The 17,528-nt window shown below is 40.2% G+C and overlaps 1 protein-coding gene across 10 annotated transcripts in view; it reads left to right on the top strand.

Annotated features, from left to right (window-relative positions):
• The window catches only part of PLB1 (phospholipase B1), a 79,137-nt gene that overhangs the window by 40,184 nt on the left and 21,425 nt on the right, over positions 1-17,528 (top strand). For 9 of the 10 annotated variants that reach the window (XR_005700252.2, XM_040060352.1, XM_040060347.1 and 6 more), the window contains 15 exons: positions 46-105; positions 511-571; positions 1,292-1,350; positions 3,164-3,231; positions 4,203-4,246; positions 5,432-5,540; positions 9,242-9,293; positions 9,439-9,519; positions 10,616-10,681; positions 11,143-11,243; positions 12,059-12,140; positions 12,569-12,673; positions 14,333-14,428; positions 15,511-15,582; positions 17,160-17,231. Coding sequence is in view for 9 of the 10 variants with exons in the window: in XM_040060352.1 (XP_039916286.1) it covers positions 46-105; positions 511-571; positions 1,292-1,350; positions 3,164-3,231; positions 4,203-4,246; positions 5,432-5,540; positions 9,242-9,293; positions 9,439-9,519; positions 10,616-10,681; positions 11,143-11,243; positions 12,059-12,140; positions 12,569-12,673; positions 14,333-14,428; positions 15,511-15,582; positions 17,160-17,231 (1,128 nt within the window). In the remaining variant the exon portion in view is untranslated. The remainder of the gene's footprint in view (positions 1-45; positions 106-510; positions 572-1,291; positions 1,351-3,163; positions 3,232-4,202; positions 4,247-5,431; positions 5,541-9,241; positions 9,294-9,438; positions 9,520-10,615; positions 10,682-11,142; positions 11,244-12,058; positions 12,141-12,568; positions 12,674-14,332; positions 14,429-15,510; positions 15,583-17,159; positions 17,232-17,528) is intronic. The other variant, XM_040060345.2, reaches the window with a different exon arrangement.

Raw genomic sequence — 17,528 nt, 5'->3', positions numbered from 1 at the left:
GTTCCTCTGATGCTTAGCATTGATTCAGCTTGCCTTGTTTTATAGGCTGAGCCATTCCTGAGGACATTTAAGAACAGTAATTACACGTACCCTGACCAAACTCCAGTAAGTGTCAATGTCACCATCCCACTGTTACTCTGCTGCATCTGTTCCTGTATGGTAACCAAATGGCTTATGTTCTGCAGCACAGGGGAAGTCACTCTTTGGCCAAATGGGCCTGGGAGGCCTAGTACATGGCACAGAGCAGGGAAGTATTCCCTGAGTTAGACAAAATGTGTCAGAAAACACCCGTAAGAACATGTGCTCAAACAGCACTGTTATCAGTACAGGACGCTGCACTCTTCTGAGCAATACTGAATGTGACTGTTGAATTGAGCAACCAAGACCTGTCTAGTTAATTGCACACTGAAGAGGCTCCAGTTTATCCACTTGGCCTCTGCCGGGAAAATTCTAGTTACTACTGGCTGTGTTTGCTAGCCAAATGCTGTTCAGCTTTCTTTTTCTCTTTAGAATTATGGAAGCCAGCTGCAATGTGAGGACAGGTCTCCATCCTCCCCTCCTGCAACTTCAGGTAGTCTGGCCTGTTTTATGTTAAGAGGTTGAATTGCCTTCAGCTGTCCTTCAAGATGAATGTTAATTTTTTGCTGAAATTGTTGCTGGTCTGTGAAAAACATGGCTCAGAAAGGATGTCATGTTTTTCAGCAGATGCTTAACAGATACAATGCCACACTGTCATGCAAGGTAGCATTCTGACTAAGTAGCTTCACTGAACTCACTGCTGGTAGAGAACTTTAAAACAGCTTGTGATAAAATTCAAATTTGAGTGCTGACATAAAGCTGTTCCACCTAATTGTCATGGAAAGAAACTGGAAATACAGCTTCATTCATGTTAGTCTGGAATTTAGCAGTGTTCAGTTTTTCAAATAACTTCATATTGTCTTTTCCATAGTCTTTTAAAGTCTTTAATGTGCTTTTCCTGCTTTATGTAATTCTGCATTGTTTTACCTTCACTTTGGTGCAGGATATTGTTTGCCACTTACTGTTATTTGCTCCTTGCTCTTCTGTCTTTCTGGTAGCAATGTTCACCATTGAAATACTGAATAATATGCATATGTTGGTGCTACAATCACAGGAGATGAGCTAGAAAGAACTTCTGATTTATCACTTGGGTATTGCAAAAACAACATGACAGAGCATCATAATGCACAAAGACATATTTCACATACACAGTTGAGGAAAAAAACCCCAGCTATTTCCTAACCAGGTTCAACTGTACCTCTTTCTTCTGCAGTGCATTCCCTAAAGCCAGCTGATGTGAAAATTGTAGCAGCCCTTGGGGATTCTTTGACGGTAAGAAGACGGTGTTTTTACAGTTCTCTTGGTAAAACTACAAACATGTGCCTGCTCTAGTGGAGGGGTAATAGCTATTGTACCCATGAGCAATATATCTGTTCATTCATGGAAGATAATAGACCTAGCAGCTAGATTAAGAAAGAAGGTGTCAGTCTTCCAGCGCTCTGTTCCCCCCACGCACGTATTCACATGCTTTTGAACTCAGGCAAAAACACAGGCAAATCCTTTAAAGAGGTGCCTAGGTAGTTTACTGAATTGGAGGCAAAAGAGATCAGATACTGTTGAAATGAATGGGACATAGCACAAGGCTTAGGTTACTGTGCTTTTCAAAGTCTTTTTCTGAATAGGAATGGACTGATGGGCCTGTTCTTCAGCCTTAGTTCTTTCAGGAACAGAATGCAACTAAGTGGTGTTGGATAATTGCATTTAAATAATTTCAGCATTAATGAGATAAGGAAGTATGGGGTGAGAGCCCTCTGACTCAATGCATTTTGGAAGATATTCAGTCATTTTATTGTGCCTGTTTTAACTATTAACTGAATTCTTGATCATGATACCGTCCTTGCTGCTGCTGATTATCTTTGGTAGTCAAGAAGGAATATATTTCAAAATCCAGACATCCTGTATTCAGTCTGCCATTCTGCCTTATGTTTTCATAGTGGACAAAGATTGAAATTCTACAGCCAGGTCAGAGGAAACACTGGACAGAAAGATGTAATTGGAACATAGGTTTCTCTGAATCTGAGCCTTAACAACAAACACATTGTATGTACAAACCATGAGCCCTTTACAGCTCTGGCAGACATGTTGCTGCAACTCCTACACAGAGGAGGCTACTGAAATAAATAGAAGCATTTTGATGTAAACCTGCAGTATTGACAAATGAAAGATATTTTGCATATAGTTGTGGTTGCTGTATTGTAGTATCTAGGGCCCTGCAGGTGCTTCTGCTTCTAAGTATAGTCTGTAGGAACTGGGAATAAAATCTGCTTTTGTAGAATGTGTATTGCTGTCCCAAAGCTGCACTTGGCCTGTGCATAGTTATTCTGAACACTAATCTTCTGTTATTCCAATCAAGTTCATACACAGAAGAAAATGTAGTATTGTGGTTTAAGGTAGCAGCAAATAGGCTGCCTGGTCTTGTACTGTACTGAAGTACTAACCTGCACCTAGACTTAGAATGAAACTATGCAATCACAGCTGTCAGGAACTCTGCTTCTGAGTTCTGGAGGTGTTTTAGGAGAGGTGTGGTTGCTAGCTTGCCTCTTTCTTCAGGGTAAGCATAGAGAATGCTTCCTTCTTGCTCCAATTCTGCTATAAGTCTTTCAATTTAGGACAATGGTTTTCTGGCTGGTATATATGAATTATGGTGCTTCTTTCCGATACATGCTTTTTTTCCTCTGCTGAGTTCATGTAGTGTTTCATGTCATTAGCCAGGAAGTTTTGTGTGCTTGATTGAGATGTTTTCATCACTGTTGAGTAATGCAACCATAGAAGAGTTATTTAGCTCATCTAGACACACATCCTTGTTCCACAGCTCCATCATACATTTTGTGTGTCATTTATGCAATATGATGCTTGTAAATAATGATGAAAGGTGTTGTTGTGTTCTTCAGGAGAAAGGTTTGGGAAAAGCCAGATGCCTTTTAAAGCTTTGGAAGACATCCACTCAATTGAAAAGTAAATAAAACAACTATGTAATTCTATTTAAATTAGTAAACTGTATTTGTTTATGTATTTGTATTATGAGTTACTATTGTGTTAGTAATTGTGCTTTAATTTAATTTGGTTAATGAAAAATAATGTCCAGGCTGGTTCAGGAATTGCCTCAGACACCCTGCAGGATGTGACCACTCAATACCGGGGACTGTCTTGGAGGTAAGTCTTCACCCAAGGTGATGAAGAGATGTGTTTTGGGTCATTCAGCTGTCAGAAAGTTGAAAAAAAGATTACTTTTCAGGCTAGCATTTCTTGAAGGCATATCAAGATCTAGCGTTTATCATAAGGGTAGCTTGACAGAAAGCATTTTTAGCAGTGGATTTTAAGCAAGCTTTTTGATCTCTCTCATGCTTTCATTTTTGGCTGCCTGCAGCTGTTTGTGTTTTTATGTTGGGATGTCAGGCTGGAAATCTACAAAACAAGTCAGAACTGGTTGGTTTTAGGACTTCTCAAAGTTTTCTATTTCTGAACTTTTTGTAGCATCATGGAAAATTGTTTGGCCAGAGGACTTTTGCCACATATAGCAACACACAAGTCATAGAAGACTAAATAGTTTTGCTGTTGTGATGTAGCTCTATGATATTGACTGAGGCAGTTCTGTGCTGTACTCATACCTCTGTGTAAGCTGGAATGTGGCCTCAGTATGTCCTGTCAACACAAAAGCCAGAGAAATTTATCCCTGTGCAGAAAGTAGGAGGAGTGAGGAGCTACTGCTGAAGTTCCCTTGTCACTCAAGGGCTGTCTGTGTTTGATGTTGCCTTAGAGGGGCTTCATGAGGCTGGAATGGGTCTCAAAGTTGACCTTCTAGTCTGCAGTACTTAAGGTGTGATCATTTGAGTATGAAGCTATGTCAGGCATTTTTCTGCCACTTGATGAATTATTGACTATACCCCTGTACATCTGCAAGAGCATTAAATCTTTCTGACAAGCATCTTCACCCCTGAAACTTCACCTGTTCTCTTGAACAGCACTTCCACTTCTGTCCTCTCCATGGAGTCTGATAGAATGATAGTTGCCAAATTAATAATAACCCTTTGCTTTTCCCCATGATGTGTGGCAGGTTTTGACTTTGTTTATTGTCTGTGTCCGGATAAGAGATGAGTAACTGGGATTTTTCTTTCTCATTTTAGTATTGGAGGAGATAAGTCATTGGAGAATGTAACAACTCTACCTAGTAAGTAAATGCTTTGTTAGATATAAATGGCAAGGTTGAGGAGATGCAGTGGACTCATTTTAAGTATCTCAAAACTACTTTAGTGTAATTACCAAGAACTACCTTTGAAAGAAACAGTATTCTACGATTAAAAAAATAAAAATATGCCTTCATCAGTGAAGCTGAGAACAGATAGAAAGTCCCTTACTTTCTTTTCCCTCTCCCTTTTCAACTCTTAGGTGAGTATTATTTGAATTTCTTAATAACCTTGCTATGTCTGTGCTGATGATGTACTTAACATTTGCTTTTAATAAATATTCCATCACAATTTTTCCAAAAGAAATATTTGCATAGAGTAGGCCTCTTTGGCAAAGAAAGCTGCCTACTCATACATGTAACCTGAAGGGAATAATTTTAACTTTCTCTTGACTGAAACTTTACATAGCTCAGTCTATTGCTCACGTAAAGCCACTTGAGTTTCAGTTTGGATCAGCTGTAAAAATAAACTTCCATTTGAAGAGGGCCAGTAAACTCTTCTTTTGTGCGTTGACCATTATTTTAAGCAAAATATAATTATTAGAATAAGCAATTAATTGATTCACAGAATTCTATTGCATTTGATAAAGCCCTCATTAAAATGTGGTTAAACTGAATCTTTGAGACTGAAGTAGATTTTTTGGTTTACAGTGTGGCCATGTTCACTCTCAGCTGTAAGTTACTCTGTCAACTTCCTTTTGGAAACTACTATGGTGGAACTTCATCAGAACCATGCATCTGAGGCTTTGTTCTTCACATTTGTCAGTAGAATGAGATTTTGCACAGCAGCAGACCCAGAATGCTTTAGCTGAGAACGAGCTCTGGCTGGGCTGAAGGACCCTTCACACTCGCTTCACAAAGTCAACATCGTACGGCCGAGAATTTCATTTTAGGCTTTAACCACCACAACGTGAGAGAGAACTGCACACAGTAGTCCTCAGTTCTGCTCATCTTGCCTGCTGGTGCCAGTGCAGGGCACTGCAAGCACACTGGTGTCTGAGCCACTGCAGCTGGTGACCCCTCTCTGCACTGCCTGGTGGATCCGTCTAGCTGACCGGCAGCAGCTGTGCTGTCAGAGAGCAGAACTGTGGCAGTGCTGGCGTGTTCTAGTCCCTCTAGGCAGGGAGCACCTGGAGTCTTTTTGCTTCCATTGCCATCTTTGTTTTTCAGACATCTTTCGAGAGTTCAATGTTGCAGTCGTGGGCTACTCAACTGGGACCGGGAGTGAGAATGATTCCAATGCATTCCTTAACCAGGCAGTTCCTGGAGCACAGGCTGAGTATGTAGCTTTTTGTTTTACATTTGTAGGTGATGGATGCTTCATCTAATTGCCTTTCAACTGTCTCATGTGCTGTCACAACTTGCTTTGAAGAGCAAGCAGAACCAGTTGAATTAGAGTGGAAATTGGCTCAAAGCATGTTAAACGTATGGGATTATTTCATAGCCGAACTTTCAAATGAAAGTAACAATCCTCGTTATGAAATCCACAAACAAGAAACTGACAAAAACAGTTTGGAGGTTTCTACTCTTCTTGTTTGACATCTATTCATTTACCTATTTATTGGTCAATAAATCTCTGAGAATGAGAATGTTTTTAGAAATTGAACGTGAATTGATAAAGAGAAACTAGGAGTAAAATAGGGTGAAATCTTACGTAATTCTAGCCTCGGGTTTCTGGATAAGCAATCAGGAGGACATGAGAGAGATGAGGAAAAAAACCAGTCTGGAATCTTAAGAAAAGAGAATTACTAATGGTCATACATGGGGTTTGGTGCATTGCAGACCTGGTGCAGTTGGACACAGTTCTGCCAACATAATAGGGATTGTAATGTTTTGCAGTCACCTGAATTTGGCTCTTTGCTTTTAGTCACACCTGGGAAGCTGCATGGGTTGAGCTTTGCTATATTGCTTATCCTAGAAATCCCTGGATAGTTATTCAAAGTCAGTGCAGTTTAATTAACAAAACAGATGGCTGCTTGAATTCAGTCATAGTTTGGGCACAAAATCTGGCATACCATGCCTGGATTTGACATTGTGAATTGCTGTTACCAAGACCTTAATTTGTTTGTTTAAAGTAAAATTCATCTTGCTTCCCAAAGGAGTCTTGGAAGTGAAGTTCAGAAGCCAAGAGAGGTGGGTTTTTTTTGCTGTATCTATGCAAAGATTATTAGGATTTGTCAGGTTTTTTTTTATTGCCCTCCTGTAGGCCTTGTGTAACTTCTGACTCATTCTGGTAATCTCAGTAAATACTTGGATTTCCTGACAGAAATAGGGTGCTAGGTCCCCTGCTATATCCTACAGCCCCCACAGAACTGAAAGAAGGCATTTTTTTACATGGTGATGGCTGAATGTAACTGTGTATGTCAGTGAAATGTGCATCAGCCATCAATGAGTATTTATTAACATACTGTAAGCAGCATATATCCAGATTACTTCCAGCTTTTGCTTGTTGCATGAAAGAATGAGAGAGGTTCCTGTCTTGTTTCTTTATCAGCTAAATGCTAAAAAAGGTTTTTTGTTTTGGTGGGAGGACTTGAAGCAGGATACACAATCTCTTAAGTCACCATTATGACTTAAGGCAGCTTGTATCAGCAACTGAGTCATTGCTATTAAATAGCTATTTGTTAGCTATTTGAAATAAGTTGATGGATGCTAGTCTAATGAAAATTGCCAACTTCATCTATACCAATTAGTTTTCTCTGTTCCCCTGCAAGTGACTGGACTGGATAAACATGATGAAATTGAGCTATCTCTGTTTTGTAACCCTATTTTGTAAACATTCAGCAAGGAGACACAGATAACAATCGTGCCAGATTTCTGCTTGTCTTCTATTGTTTCTCTGTCTCATAACTCTGCAGAAAGTTGTGCAAAAGTCAAGTCATGTAAAGTACTATCCCTGACCTCTGAGATACTTCTTTTGGGGTTCTGTTCTATAATGTTTTGGCTCTTGACATACCTGAGAAGATGAATTCATCATAGTTGAGTACTGAAATATATTGCAACTTAAGGAAAGGTTTATCCCACTTTAGGGATTTGACCCTGGAATGATGATGCAATCCAATATTTATTCTTCGTCAGCCAAAACCACCATTTTCCAGTGATTCACAGGGCAAAAAAAAAAAAAAAAGTCCACCAGCTAATGCTGGTATATAAGAATTGCTACCTGGTCTTTCTTGCTTTATGGTGCTAATCTGGAAAGTGCTTTCCAGAGGTGCTGGGACGTTTCTGAAATCAGAGAATTTTGCAGCCTTACCAGCTTAAGGAAACCAGGTGTAAGTGTTTCTTAAAATGAAATACATGGCTGTTTGAAGAGCTCTTTATTGAACTAGAGGAAAATGTAGTAATGCAGGTCTCATACAGCAACCTGTTCCTAAGCCTATCTGCATTCATTGCCAAAGTGCTTAAGTACATGATAGAGTTAAGGATAGATCTGAATAATGGTCTGAAGGAGAGCTGGCTGAGATCTCTTATTTCATGTGGGAGAAAAAAAATGAGGTGAAGAATTTAAGAGTGAGTGGAGAAAACAGGTGACAGGAATTGTGAGTATCTGTATTTCCCATTAGCAAACTGTTTCCATTGGTCAAGATCTAAATTTGAAGTTGAAACTGCAGTTCAGGGATGGATGATTGCTGGCACTGCTTCATTCAAGATGTTATTGGATCTTGCTGACTGCATTGGCTCAGGATGCATCAGCACCTCACTGACTGTATGAGAAATCAAATATGTTGTGGACTGTCAGATCAATAAGCAGTGTTTTCCTCTGTGTCAATATTGAAGATGATGTCCTGGCTTAGGGGTTTCCACAGTAAGAGCAGAAGGAAATTGTGACCACTTGTGGCTTGTGATAGCTTTGGGATATAAATAAGCAGGCTATGACATTGGACAAGGGTAATGATAATAAGAACTGCACGTGCACAGAGTGTCTGTGCCACAAGAGGATGTGACAGGGCTCATTCCTTAGCAGATGCTCCCGTGCCAGTAATAGATCAGTATTCAGCTGGACAAGGGTGGTGAGAGACCTCTTATTTCCTACACTAAACAAAACATTGCAAAGGGGAGCTAAACTCTGGTGTCATGCTTATTAAGGTCAGCTGATATGGTCCCAGAAATGATAGACAGCCAATGTCTTTAACAAGAGCCTGGAGGGAGATGCAGATCATTCCAAACCACAGACCTGCCTGGAAGTTCAATGCTTTCTGACCCCATTCTCATCTCTTGTCTTCTCTTCCCTATGCATATTGGAAAACCAACATCTCAGGGCAGTCAAACAAAGCTGAAGCATTCAGCCTAGGTAACTCAAAATCTATTGCACTTTAGGTATCTATCTATCTCATCTATCTATGTACAGAAAAAAGAGAATGAGAGTGCTTACCTGGCTGTTGGAAAACAGCAAGGCTGTCATCTTAATTTGTCTGAGTAATCTCGAAGGTTTCTTGGATTTTTAATTACCCTGGAAAAGCTGTGTGCACAGAGCTGTTCCACACAGTGTACAGTTATGTACTGATTCTGGGTGCAGTCTGTAAAAACGAGGAGGGTGTGCACAAGGGCGCTCTGAAATCTACATTTTTCAGGGACATGTTGCTCAAGAGGTCAGCTAAGTATTGGGACTGGGGATTCCCTTGTTTTAGTCTACAAGGAATAAGTTGACAGCAGCCTAGCTCTACAGAGGCCTCTGCTTACATCTGTTGCCGTTTCTGCCTTTTCAGCTGTTTTAGGTGCTAAGCACTGTAATATGAGCTGAACTTATGGTTCCAGATTAGCTACTGAACTTGAGTAAAATCTGTATTCAAGTTTGATGTGATGTTGGTTTTATTACCAAGATGTGAACCTGTAATTTGATCACAGCAATGTGAGTATTGTACTGTGTCCTCACTCAACCTTTCTGATATCTGACTACTTGATTTAAGATATCTGAAGCATGGTAATGTTGATCTCTCAATACAGGTGTTTCTTTCACTCACTAGTTCTCCTTCTTTCCAGGCACTTGCCAGCCCAAGCAAGAAGTCTTGTGAATCTTATGAAAACTGATCAGGTAAGTTGTCTGGGACTCCTTTGAATTTACAGCATGAATAGAAATTGTTGTTGCTTCACACAACAGATCCACCTGCAATGACACCATCTTCACATCAGGAAGTTAAAGAAATTCAGACTGATCACTTTTCTTCTTTATTGCACAGAGAATTGACTTCAGTGCTGACTGGAAGCTCATAACCGTGCACATTGGAGCCAACGATCTGTGCAACTATTGCAAAGACCCTGTGAGTAGTGGGACTGGTTATCTGAAACTGGTGCCAGTGCAGAAACACTTCAAGAGAAATCGTAAAGCCTTCACAGAGATAACATGAGTTATATATGGGCTGCTGTATATTTTTACAGGGGTTGTTGCTGGCAATATCCTGATATAAAATGTTACCAGCAGCAGAGTAGGATGGTTTTGTTTTCTCTGGCTCATTCCAGGATAAGAACCACTGCTTTGGCTACTGTTTTTTGACTGTAAGCAAAAAATGGAAGGGAAGAAATGCCTCACTCCTCTGATGTGGTAACTGCTGTGCTGCTAGCTTGGCCTCTTTAGACATCCAAGAATGGTAGTGGTAGTTCAAAGCGGTGCAACCCTACAATTGTCATCACACCATAACTCACAGTGTCGGGAGGTGCTAGGGACTGGTGAGCTGTATATGTGAGGGAAGTTGCTGCAGTGCTCAGTCTTATTTGAATGTTCTGCCTCCCTGCATTGTGGAGAAGCCTTTAGGGCTGCCATAAGGAGCTCATGGGAGTTGAGTGGGCAGGCAGCAGGGAGAGGCCACCTTTCACTGCCAGCTCTCACTCTCTTGCCTTTAATATGCTCACTTCTTATGAGCATTTTCAATTCTCCTGCAACCACTTGTGCTTGAGAAATGTGCTTCTTCTGCAGAGCCTTGCTAGGCATCTTTGCTGCTGCTGCCAAGTTTTATAGCCTTATTTATAGCTATGACCTTGACTTGCAATGATTTCACATACTTTTATGAGAGCTTATCAGCTGGCTGTGAGCATGCTTATGGCTGCTTGGTTTATGCTGTTCAGCATGCATTCAGATTAGGTTCCTTCCTGCATTTTTACATGAAGGGCCCAGTGGATTTGGGTTAAATATGCTGCTACTCAACAAGGTTTATTTTAAATCCAAAATTTCACTGAGCCTTCCTATTTTTTGGATTAATTGCTATGTTTAAAATCCCCAGTCTTTAGAAAGAAGCAAGAACATTCTACTGACCACAATATTGTAGGGCAGAAAAGGAAGTGAATGAATGTGATTTTCCAGCTTCCCAACCTAAATTCCTTGTGTCTCTATTTGACAGTAACCTCTTCTCTTTCTACCAGGATCACTACTCAGCTGGGAATTACATCAAAAGGATTCAAGAAACTCTTGATATTCTGCACAAGGAGGCAAGTACTGTGAAATTATCCCAGCATTCTAGCTCACACAGAGATATGACTGACTGATGCTAGCTTTTCTGTTTGTTTGATTTGTGAGGGTTTTTGTTGTTGTTGTTGTTGTTTGGGGTTTTTTGGGTTTTTTTTGGGGGGGTGGGGTGGGTGGGGTTTTTTTGCATTCTGGTACCAAACATGTGCTGATGACTTCTACAAAAAACCATTTTCTTTTGTCTTGTCTAGCTGCAGAGATGTAGTCTGAAATGACAGTAACATTGAGCTGTGATGTGGGAGAAGAATCAAAAGCTGAGATGGGGGAGTTTAGTGGAAGTTTTGTTACTTTTTAATTCTTTTTAATTTTTTAATCCTTCCAATGGTGAAGAAAGGGAAGGGGTGTCAAATAGCTGGACTTTGGGGTAAAATAAATGCATTGTGGGCTGTGTTTCTTCTAAGCCAAAGTCTGACTTACCTTTCAGGTTCCAAAAGCTCTAGTGAGTCTGGTTGATGTGGCAGACATCCTCCCTCTGAGACAGCTATTTGTAGACAATCCAGTACAGTGCCCCACTTACTTGGCAGAGTAAGGCTTGTTTGACATCCTTTTTTCCTGTTTGTGTTCTTATTCCATGCTTCTCTCTTGATTTGAACTGATGTTTAAAGGTAGCAACACAGTCCTGTGGACTTCCCATGCAGTGCTGACATCACCCTGCCTGATGGCATTTCCTTCTCTTGGCTTTGACCTAAGTGTTTTCCATATCTAGAACTGTACATAATGTACACCTCAGGGGCTAGGATTAAAGTTACTGATACAGGGTTCTTCAAGATGGGGTTGAAGTGCACAAACATGCAAATTTGCAGGAACATGGTGTATTTGAGGAGTGCACAGGTTTCCCCTAATTCAGAGGCTTTAGTGCAATGGGTAATTTGCATTCTTTTCTGACCTTTCAGACAGAGACAAATTCTCTGTCTTGGGAAGGCAAAAGGAATTGTTGATTGAAAAGGTATCAGCTCAGAAGTAAAACAGGCAGTACATTTCAAAGACCTGCTTTCTCGTTCCCCAGGGGCTCTGGTGTGCACCTCTGTCAGTCTGCAGGGCCTTTGGATGCCAGGGTGTAATTAATGAAACAAACCACCCTCTGTGCAGTGTGCACTACTTTGATATATCTGGGTGTGAAACCAAAATTGCTAAAGTAGTATCATTCACGTGAGGCAGAAAATAAGACTAAGGTTTGAAATTACAGTAGCAAGGACAATAAGATATTTCCACAAAAATGATTGCACAGATTCCCTTATTACATCCATGTTGTGAGGGCATTGGAAGACAAAGGGTGGTATCTGTCTTATCAGATGTTTAACTCTCTCTACTCCTGTTTTCTCCTCTAACCTCTCCCACAGTTATCTGTGTAGCTGTGTTCTCCCAGAAGAAGAAAACTCAGAAAATTTAACAATGGTGAGGAACGCCATCAAAGCTTACCAGGTATGACTATGAAGAGTGGTACAGTTACTTTATTTTCAGTAGAGGTGAGCTCTTGATTACCAAGCAACATATCATATCCATATTTTACCCAAACTGTGAACTCAGCAGGAGCTCATTTGATGCTATCCAAACCTATCATGTGACCAAAAACAGCAGCAGAGGTCTTCAGAAAAATTGCTTCCTAGAGGAGGTTAATCAGTGCGAGTTTAGTCACCAAAACCCTGTCCCTGATAGTTTCAGTATTGTATTCCAGCCTTCTCAGTCCCTTTGCAGCATCTCAGCCCTCTTTTGCCAATATCTGTGGCTATTTAAGTTCATAAGTAAAACTTCCTTTTGACTCCAGTGCTCTCAGAAAACCCAGACAAAGAAAATAGTTATGATGCAGAGACGTTGTTGAAGTATTGCTGGTGGGTTTCTGTTTCTTGCAGCTTGGCATTCAGAGACTCATAGACTCTGGCAGATATGACACTCATGAAAATTTCACAGTGGTCATCCAGCCTTTCCTCCAAAATCTGGTGACTCCTCTTGATCAGGTATGATCCAAAGGTGATTTCTGCATTTAAAAGACTAAGGATGGGTATCTTACCTATAAAGACTTTATTCAAAATTGTTTCACTTTGTTCTGTGCTTTTCTTATGAGAAGTTGCTGCTTTTTGGTATAGTACAAGAGATTTCTTCCTGTAGTGAGCAATTCTTAGTTTTAAGTATTGTTCTGTCAATATCAATTACTGTTTTGGAAAATGAGTCAAAACCTGATTTGAGAGGTTTGTTTCTGTAAAGTACATAAATATTTTTCTTCCTGAAAATAAAACATGATTAATAAAAGACCAAATTATGAAGTTACACTTCTTATAGCAGCATAGTTGCATTGCTCAGTGGAGACTGTGGCATCAGCTCCCCTTTATGCCACATAACTCATTTTTCTGTGTCTGACAGAAAGGGAAGTTTACCTATGCTCTTGTGGGAGTAGTTTTGTGTAGTTCATATGTATATGTTGACGTATATTTCAGTTCCTTGAATGGCAAGTTCCAATAAGCTGCAAATCTAGGAAAAGGCTCAAACTTCCCCTAAAGCTGAAACTATTTTCATATGTACCTGGAGCTAAGAGGAGATGGAGCAAAATATTGAGCAGGGGTTGCTCTGGCATAATTGAACTGGACTGATTCTGAAAATGTTTCCAATAGCTGGTGAAAGTTTGAAAAGTCAAATGCTGCTACGGACAAATCTGGAAAACAGGCTGAAAGCTTCACAGGCGTTTTTTTTTTTTGTTTGTGCGTGAAGCTGGTGCCCATGAATGTCATCCCTAGGGGTTTTGCTACTGAGGGTAGGGAATACAGAAATAAAAACTGAAGAAGCAAAATATTTCTGAACCTTTTTTTTTGGTAGTCTCACAAGCATTAGTTTAGATTTTAAGAAATTCAGGATGCTCTTTTAATTTCTTCTCTCGCACAACATTCAGATGTTCCTGAACTGAAAACTCTGTCTCTAAACATGGCAAAAGATATGATGCAAATTTTGGTAGTAGTCCTCTAAAAAGCAAGCCCAACCACACTAAAGCAAAGCGTGCTCAAGTTTTGAGGAAGAACTGCTCTGACAAAAGAATTTCAGTCATCTGAGGCCCTAATCTCAGTATTCATGTGACAGACGAGATACTTAAATTTCCAAACTCTATTTCCTTCAGATCCTCCAGTACCGGTATTAACCCCGTAATAAAGTACAGCTTTGTTCAGAAAGGAGACTACTCTGGTGTGCTTTGTCAGCCTGGCTGCCTTCCATCAGACACTTGCTCCTTGATCCTTTCAAAACTCACAGCTGTGCAGAAGGTACTGCAGGGCATAATGTTGCCTGTGGTTCCAGTTCTAATGACAGCTGGAGCCAGGGAGAGGAACTCATCCTTATTGCAGAACCTGAAGAGGAACTCTACCCATAATTGAGAGTGGTGGTTTTGCTGCTTCTGGATGGACCTGCCCATCAAGGCACATAATCATCTCTAGCTAAGTGTTTCTGATAGTTCATGGGTCTACTGAAGTACAGTTTGTATTGCCAGATAATCAGGAACATTTCTGCAGCGGAGCAGGGAGAACAAGTAACATGTATCTATCTCTACTGGTTCTGATTTGGCCTCAGCAACTCCAAATTGGAAGCGTGGGGATTTTTCTGCACTCAGATGTCCTTTATGCTTTTATTTGTAGAATGGGAATCCAGATGTCTCCTACTTTGCACCTGACTGCTTCCATCCAAGCCAGAAGGGCCATTTTCAGCTTGCCAAAGCCCTGTGGAACGCTGTGGTAAGGTGACAGGCTTCACCTAGACCTGACTACCATTAAAATATCTCTGTAATAAGCATTGCAATCCAGGCCTGAATAACACTGGACCTTGTGTTTGTCTCTCCTTAACTAGTTTCCTTAACTCTCTGGCTTCGGCACTGCTCTCTTCCTAGAATTTCTTGGGTCTTAAAGTGTGTGGTGAGGAGTGCTGCAAGTGCATGGTCGGTCATTTTGTCACTTCACCTGAGCAGCTTCAAGTCTTTTTCATCCATTTTTATGCAAGGCAGGATAGCATTTAATAAGGATGAGGTTTCTGTGGGCTGCTATTGGAAACCACCAGATAAAGAATTGTAACTGCATCTGTCAATTTAAAACAGATTACTTAGAAGTTTGTTTTAAATCCGTGTGTTGTTAATGTCTCATTAGGAATTAAAGTGGCTTTAATTCAGTTCAATTTTACTACTTTTGGAAATGAGTTAAGCTCAATAAAGATGAGTCACTAAAGATTGCTTAAGCAAACTCCTGTTACTAAGCATTGCAGTGCAGGAGTACCCAGCAGTCAGAGGCAGTGTCTTGGATCCTGGATAGTCACTTCCATATACTTTGGAGTAATATTTTAACAGCTGACATGATCGCTTGCAATCATCAAGCAGTACCTCTAATTAGATTTGGTATTATCTTCTACATATAAACAACCTTTTGTTGGAGATGCCATCATGTGGCTTAGCTACAAAAAATTGAGGGACTCTTAATGTCTTTTATGCAAGAGAAGAAAGTTTATGACCTTGCCTTCTGGCAAAATTCCAAGGTACTTCATGTGCCTGCCAAAATCCTCCAGGAGTTTAAACTGATCCACTGTAGTTTTCCACTTCCCATTTTAAGCTTCTTTCTAGAGCCGCTCTTTTGTTTTGCGGTTGCCATGTTCTTTCTGAGAAGTAGATGCGTTTCAGCCTTGGCTGTAAATCTAGGTCTGTAAATACAGGCATCTTTATATGGATTTGGAAGGTATATTTATGTCAGAGTTTTTGTTAATTAGAATTGTTATACAAATTTAAGTTGAGCTGACATGTTTAAAAAATAGGTTCTTTTGTCTTTGTTTCTAGTTACAGCCTGTAGGCCAGAAAGCTGACTCATTTGATTTCTCAGCTGACATCGTCCTTGGCTGTCCAGCTCAGGTAAACATCCCCACATTTTGGAAGCTGGCCATGAGGAGGCTGTACTGCTTGTGCTTGCTGCAGAGAGCAGGGATTTGATATATGTGGAATAAGTTTACTCAAAGCTTTGTTCTCTGTTTACCTCTGAGTGAGCAGGTGTTCTCATACACCTGCGCTGGTGTCCCATGGCCATTTTGCGTGCCCTGAATACTGATTGATAACATGCCGATTTGTGTGTTCGCTGTTGCACCAGAGGATGTTCTTTGTTGCTTGTGAAGTACAGAGGCAGCTCAAGCAGCAAACAACAGAATATGCTGCATTAACTTTCCCATCAGAATAAATGAGGTTTGGGCACCGCAGCACCTTTGAAAATGTCGTCTCTTGGATTAGTGGCAGGTTGATTTTCCTGGCCTGATCCGTAAGAGGAATACTTCAGACTCTTTGGAAGCTGCTTCTGCAGTTAGAAAACAAGCTGCTGAACTTGCAGGACAGTTGCTAGGTACCAGCACGTGGAAATGACTGCTGCAGTCAGCAGTAGCTGGCTCCCTTTCTTCAGCAGTTTCAACAAGAAGGCCAAAGAACTGAACAGATCAGGCAGCTGAGTTCTGGGTTCTCTTACTTCTGGAGATAGGCATTCAAGTTATACATAAGGCTTTTGTCCATGTTATGTCCATCCTGTCAGACAAGGAAAGTCTGCTGAGTTATTAAGCAGCATATTTCAGAAGTCCTTAGATTTACTCAGATCAATCTTACTTCATTTATCCAGCATTCTTTCCAAGCAGCTTAAATGAACTCAGCAACTTCTTGTGCCAAGTATTGTGGGTTTTATACGTCTTTCCTTTCCTTATTCAAAAATGTTGCTTTTCAGAAGTAGGCAAAGAAAGATTTTATATCCCCTGAAAAGATACATGGCCATTTTTTTGCAGAAATGACAAGGCTTTAGTAAGCCTAAGTGCTGTAAAAACGTCATTGATAGAAGTGCCAGAAGCCATGGAAAATTACTTGTTTTGAGGCAACCTTAAGTACAATAAAAGCCTGCCTTCTAATTTTAGTGCTTTTAAAGACTTCCTTATGCAGATCCTGGAGTTTCTCTTGATTGAGGTAAGTGAGCCTCCAGGTGAATTTTTTTAGCCTATATGATGTGCATGTTTTCCTGAATGCATGCTGCATTAGTAAGGGACAAAAATAACAATGAAATTTCTACAGCCTCCCTTGGAGGGAAGAACGATCTGTTCAGTAAGTGATCTTTCATTTTCCTGCTGCTGACACAGAAGATCTGCCCAGGTTTGTCTAGATTCTACATCAGTGCCTTTTGAAAGGACTAAACATCTAATAAAGTCTAATTTGGAATGTTGAGAGAGGAAAATGTTAAACTGCAATTGGCATCTGGCATATGTAGGTTTTGTCCTAAGGTACTAAACACAAATTATATTAATTTTAAGGAACAAACATGGTTTCAAAGTCCAGATTCCAATTTTATAGTTTAGGCAATTACTTTCTTGGTTATATGATACCTTGATATCACTTGCTATGGTTTGTGCCATATGCTTATTGCTTAGTTTCTTTTATTTATCTTATTTTGTTTCCTCTTTCTCCAGAACAGTCCCTTCCTGGGAACGTACAGGAATAGCAACTACACACCTGTGGAGCCCACTAGAGAGCCAATAGAGGTAATTGTTGCACCTTTCCCTGCATTTTAGGCGAACTATGCAAAGCTGCATCTCATCTCCTAACACATCATCCTGAATTTATTGATTACATTGAACTATTACCAGTTTTTGGAAAGAAAATTCTGCCATGCATTGCACTTTTCATTGTGTAAACAAATGTTTTCCTAGAAGCCAAACAAAATTAATTATATTACTGGTGTAATTGTATCAAAACTGTAACCAAAGTAAGTAATCTAGAATGCGTAATTAATTCAGATAGCGAGTTCCTCACAATATGGAGAAACTATCTTAGAATGC

This window comes from Hirundo rustica, chromosome 3 (assembly GCF_015227805.2).
Source record: "Hirundo rustica isolate bHirRus1 chromosome 3, bHirRus1.pri.v3, whole genome shotgun sequence".
Lineage (NCBI taxonomy): Eukaryota > Metazoa > Chordata > Aves > Passeriformes > Hirundinidae > Hirundo > Hirundo rustica.
The sequence above is the reverse complement of the archived record's forward strand: the minus strand, read 5'-3'. Positions and strand labels throughout refer to the sequence as shown.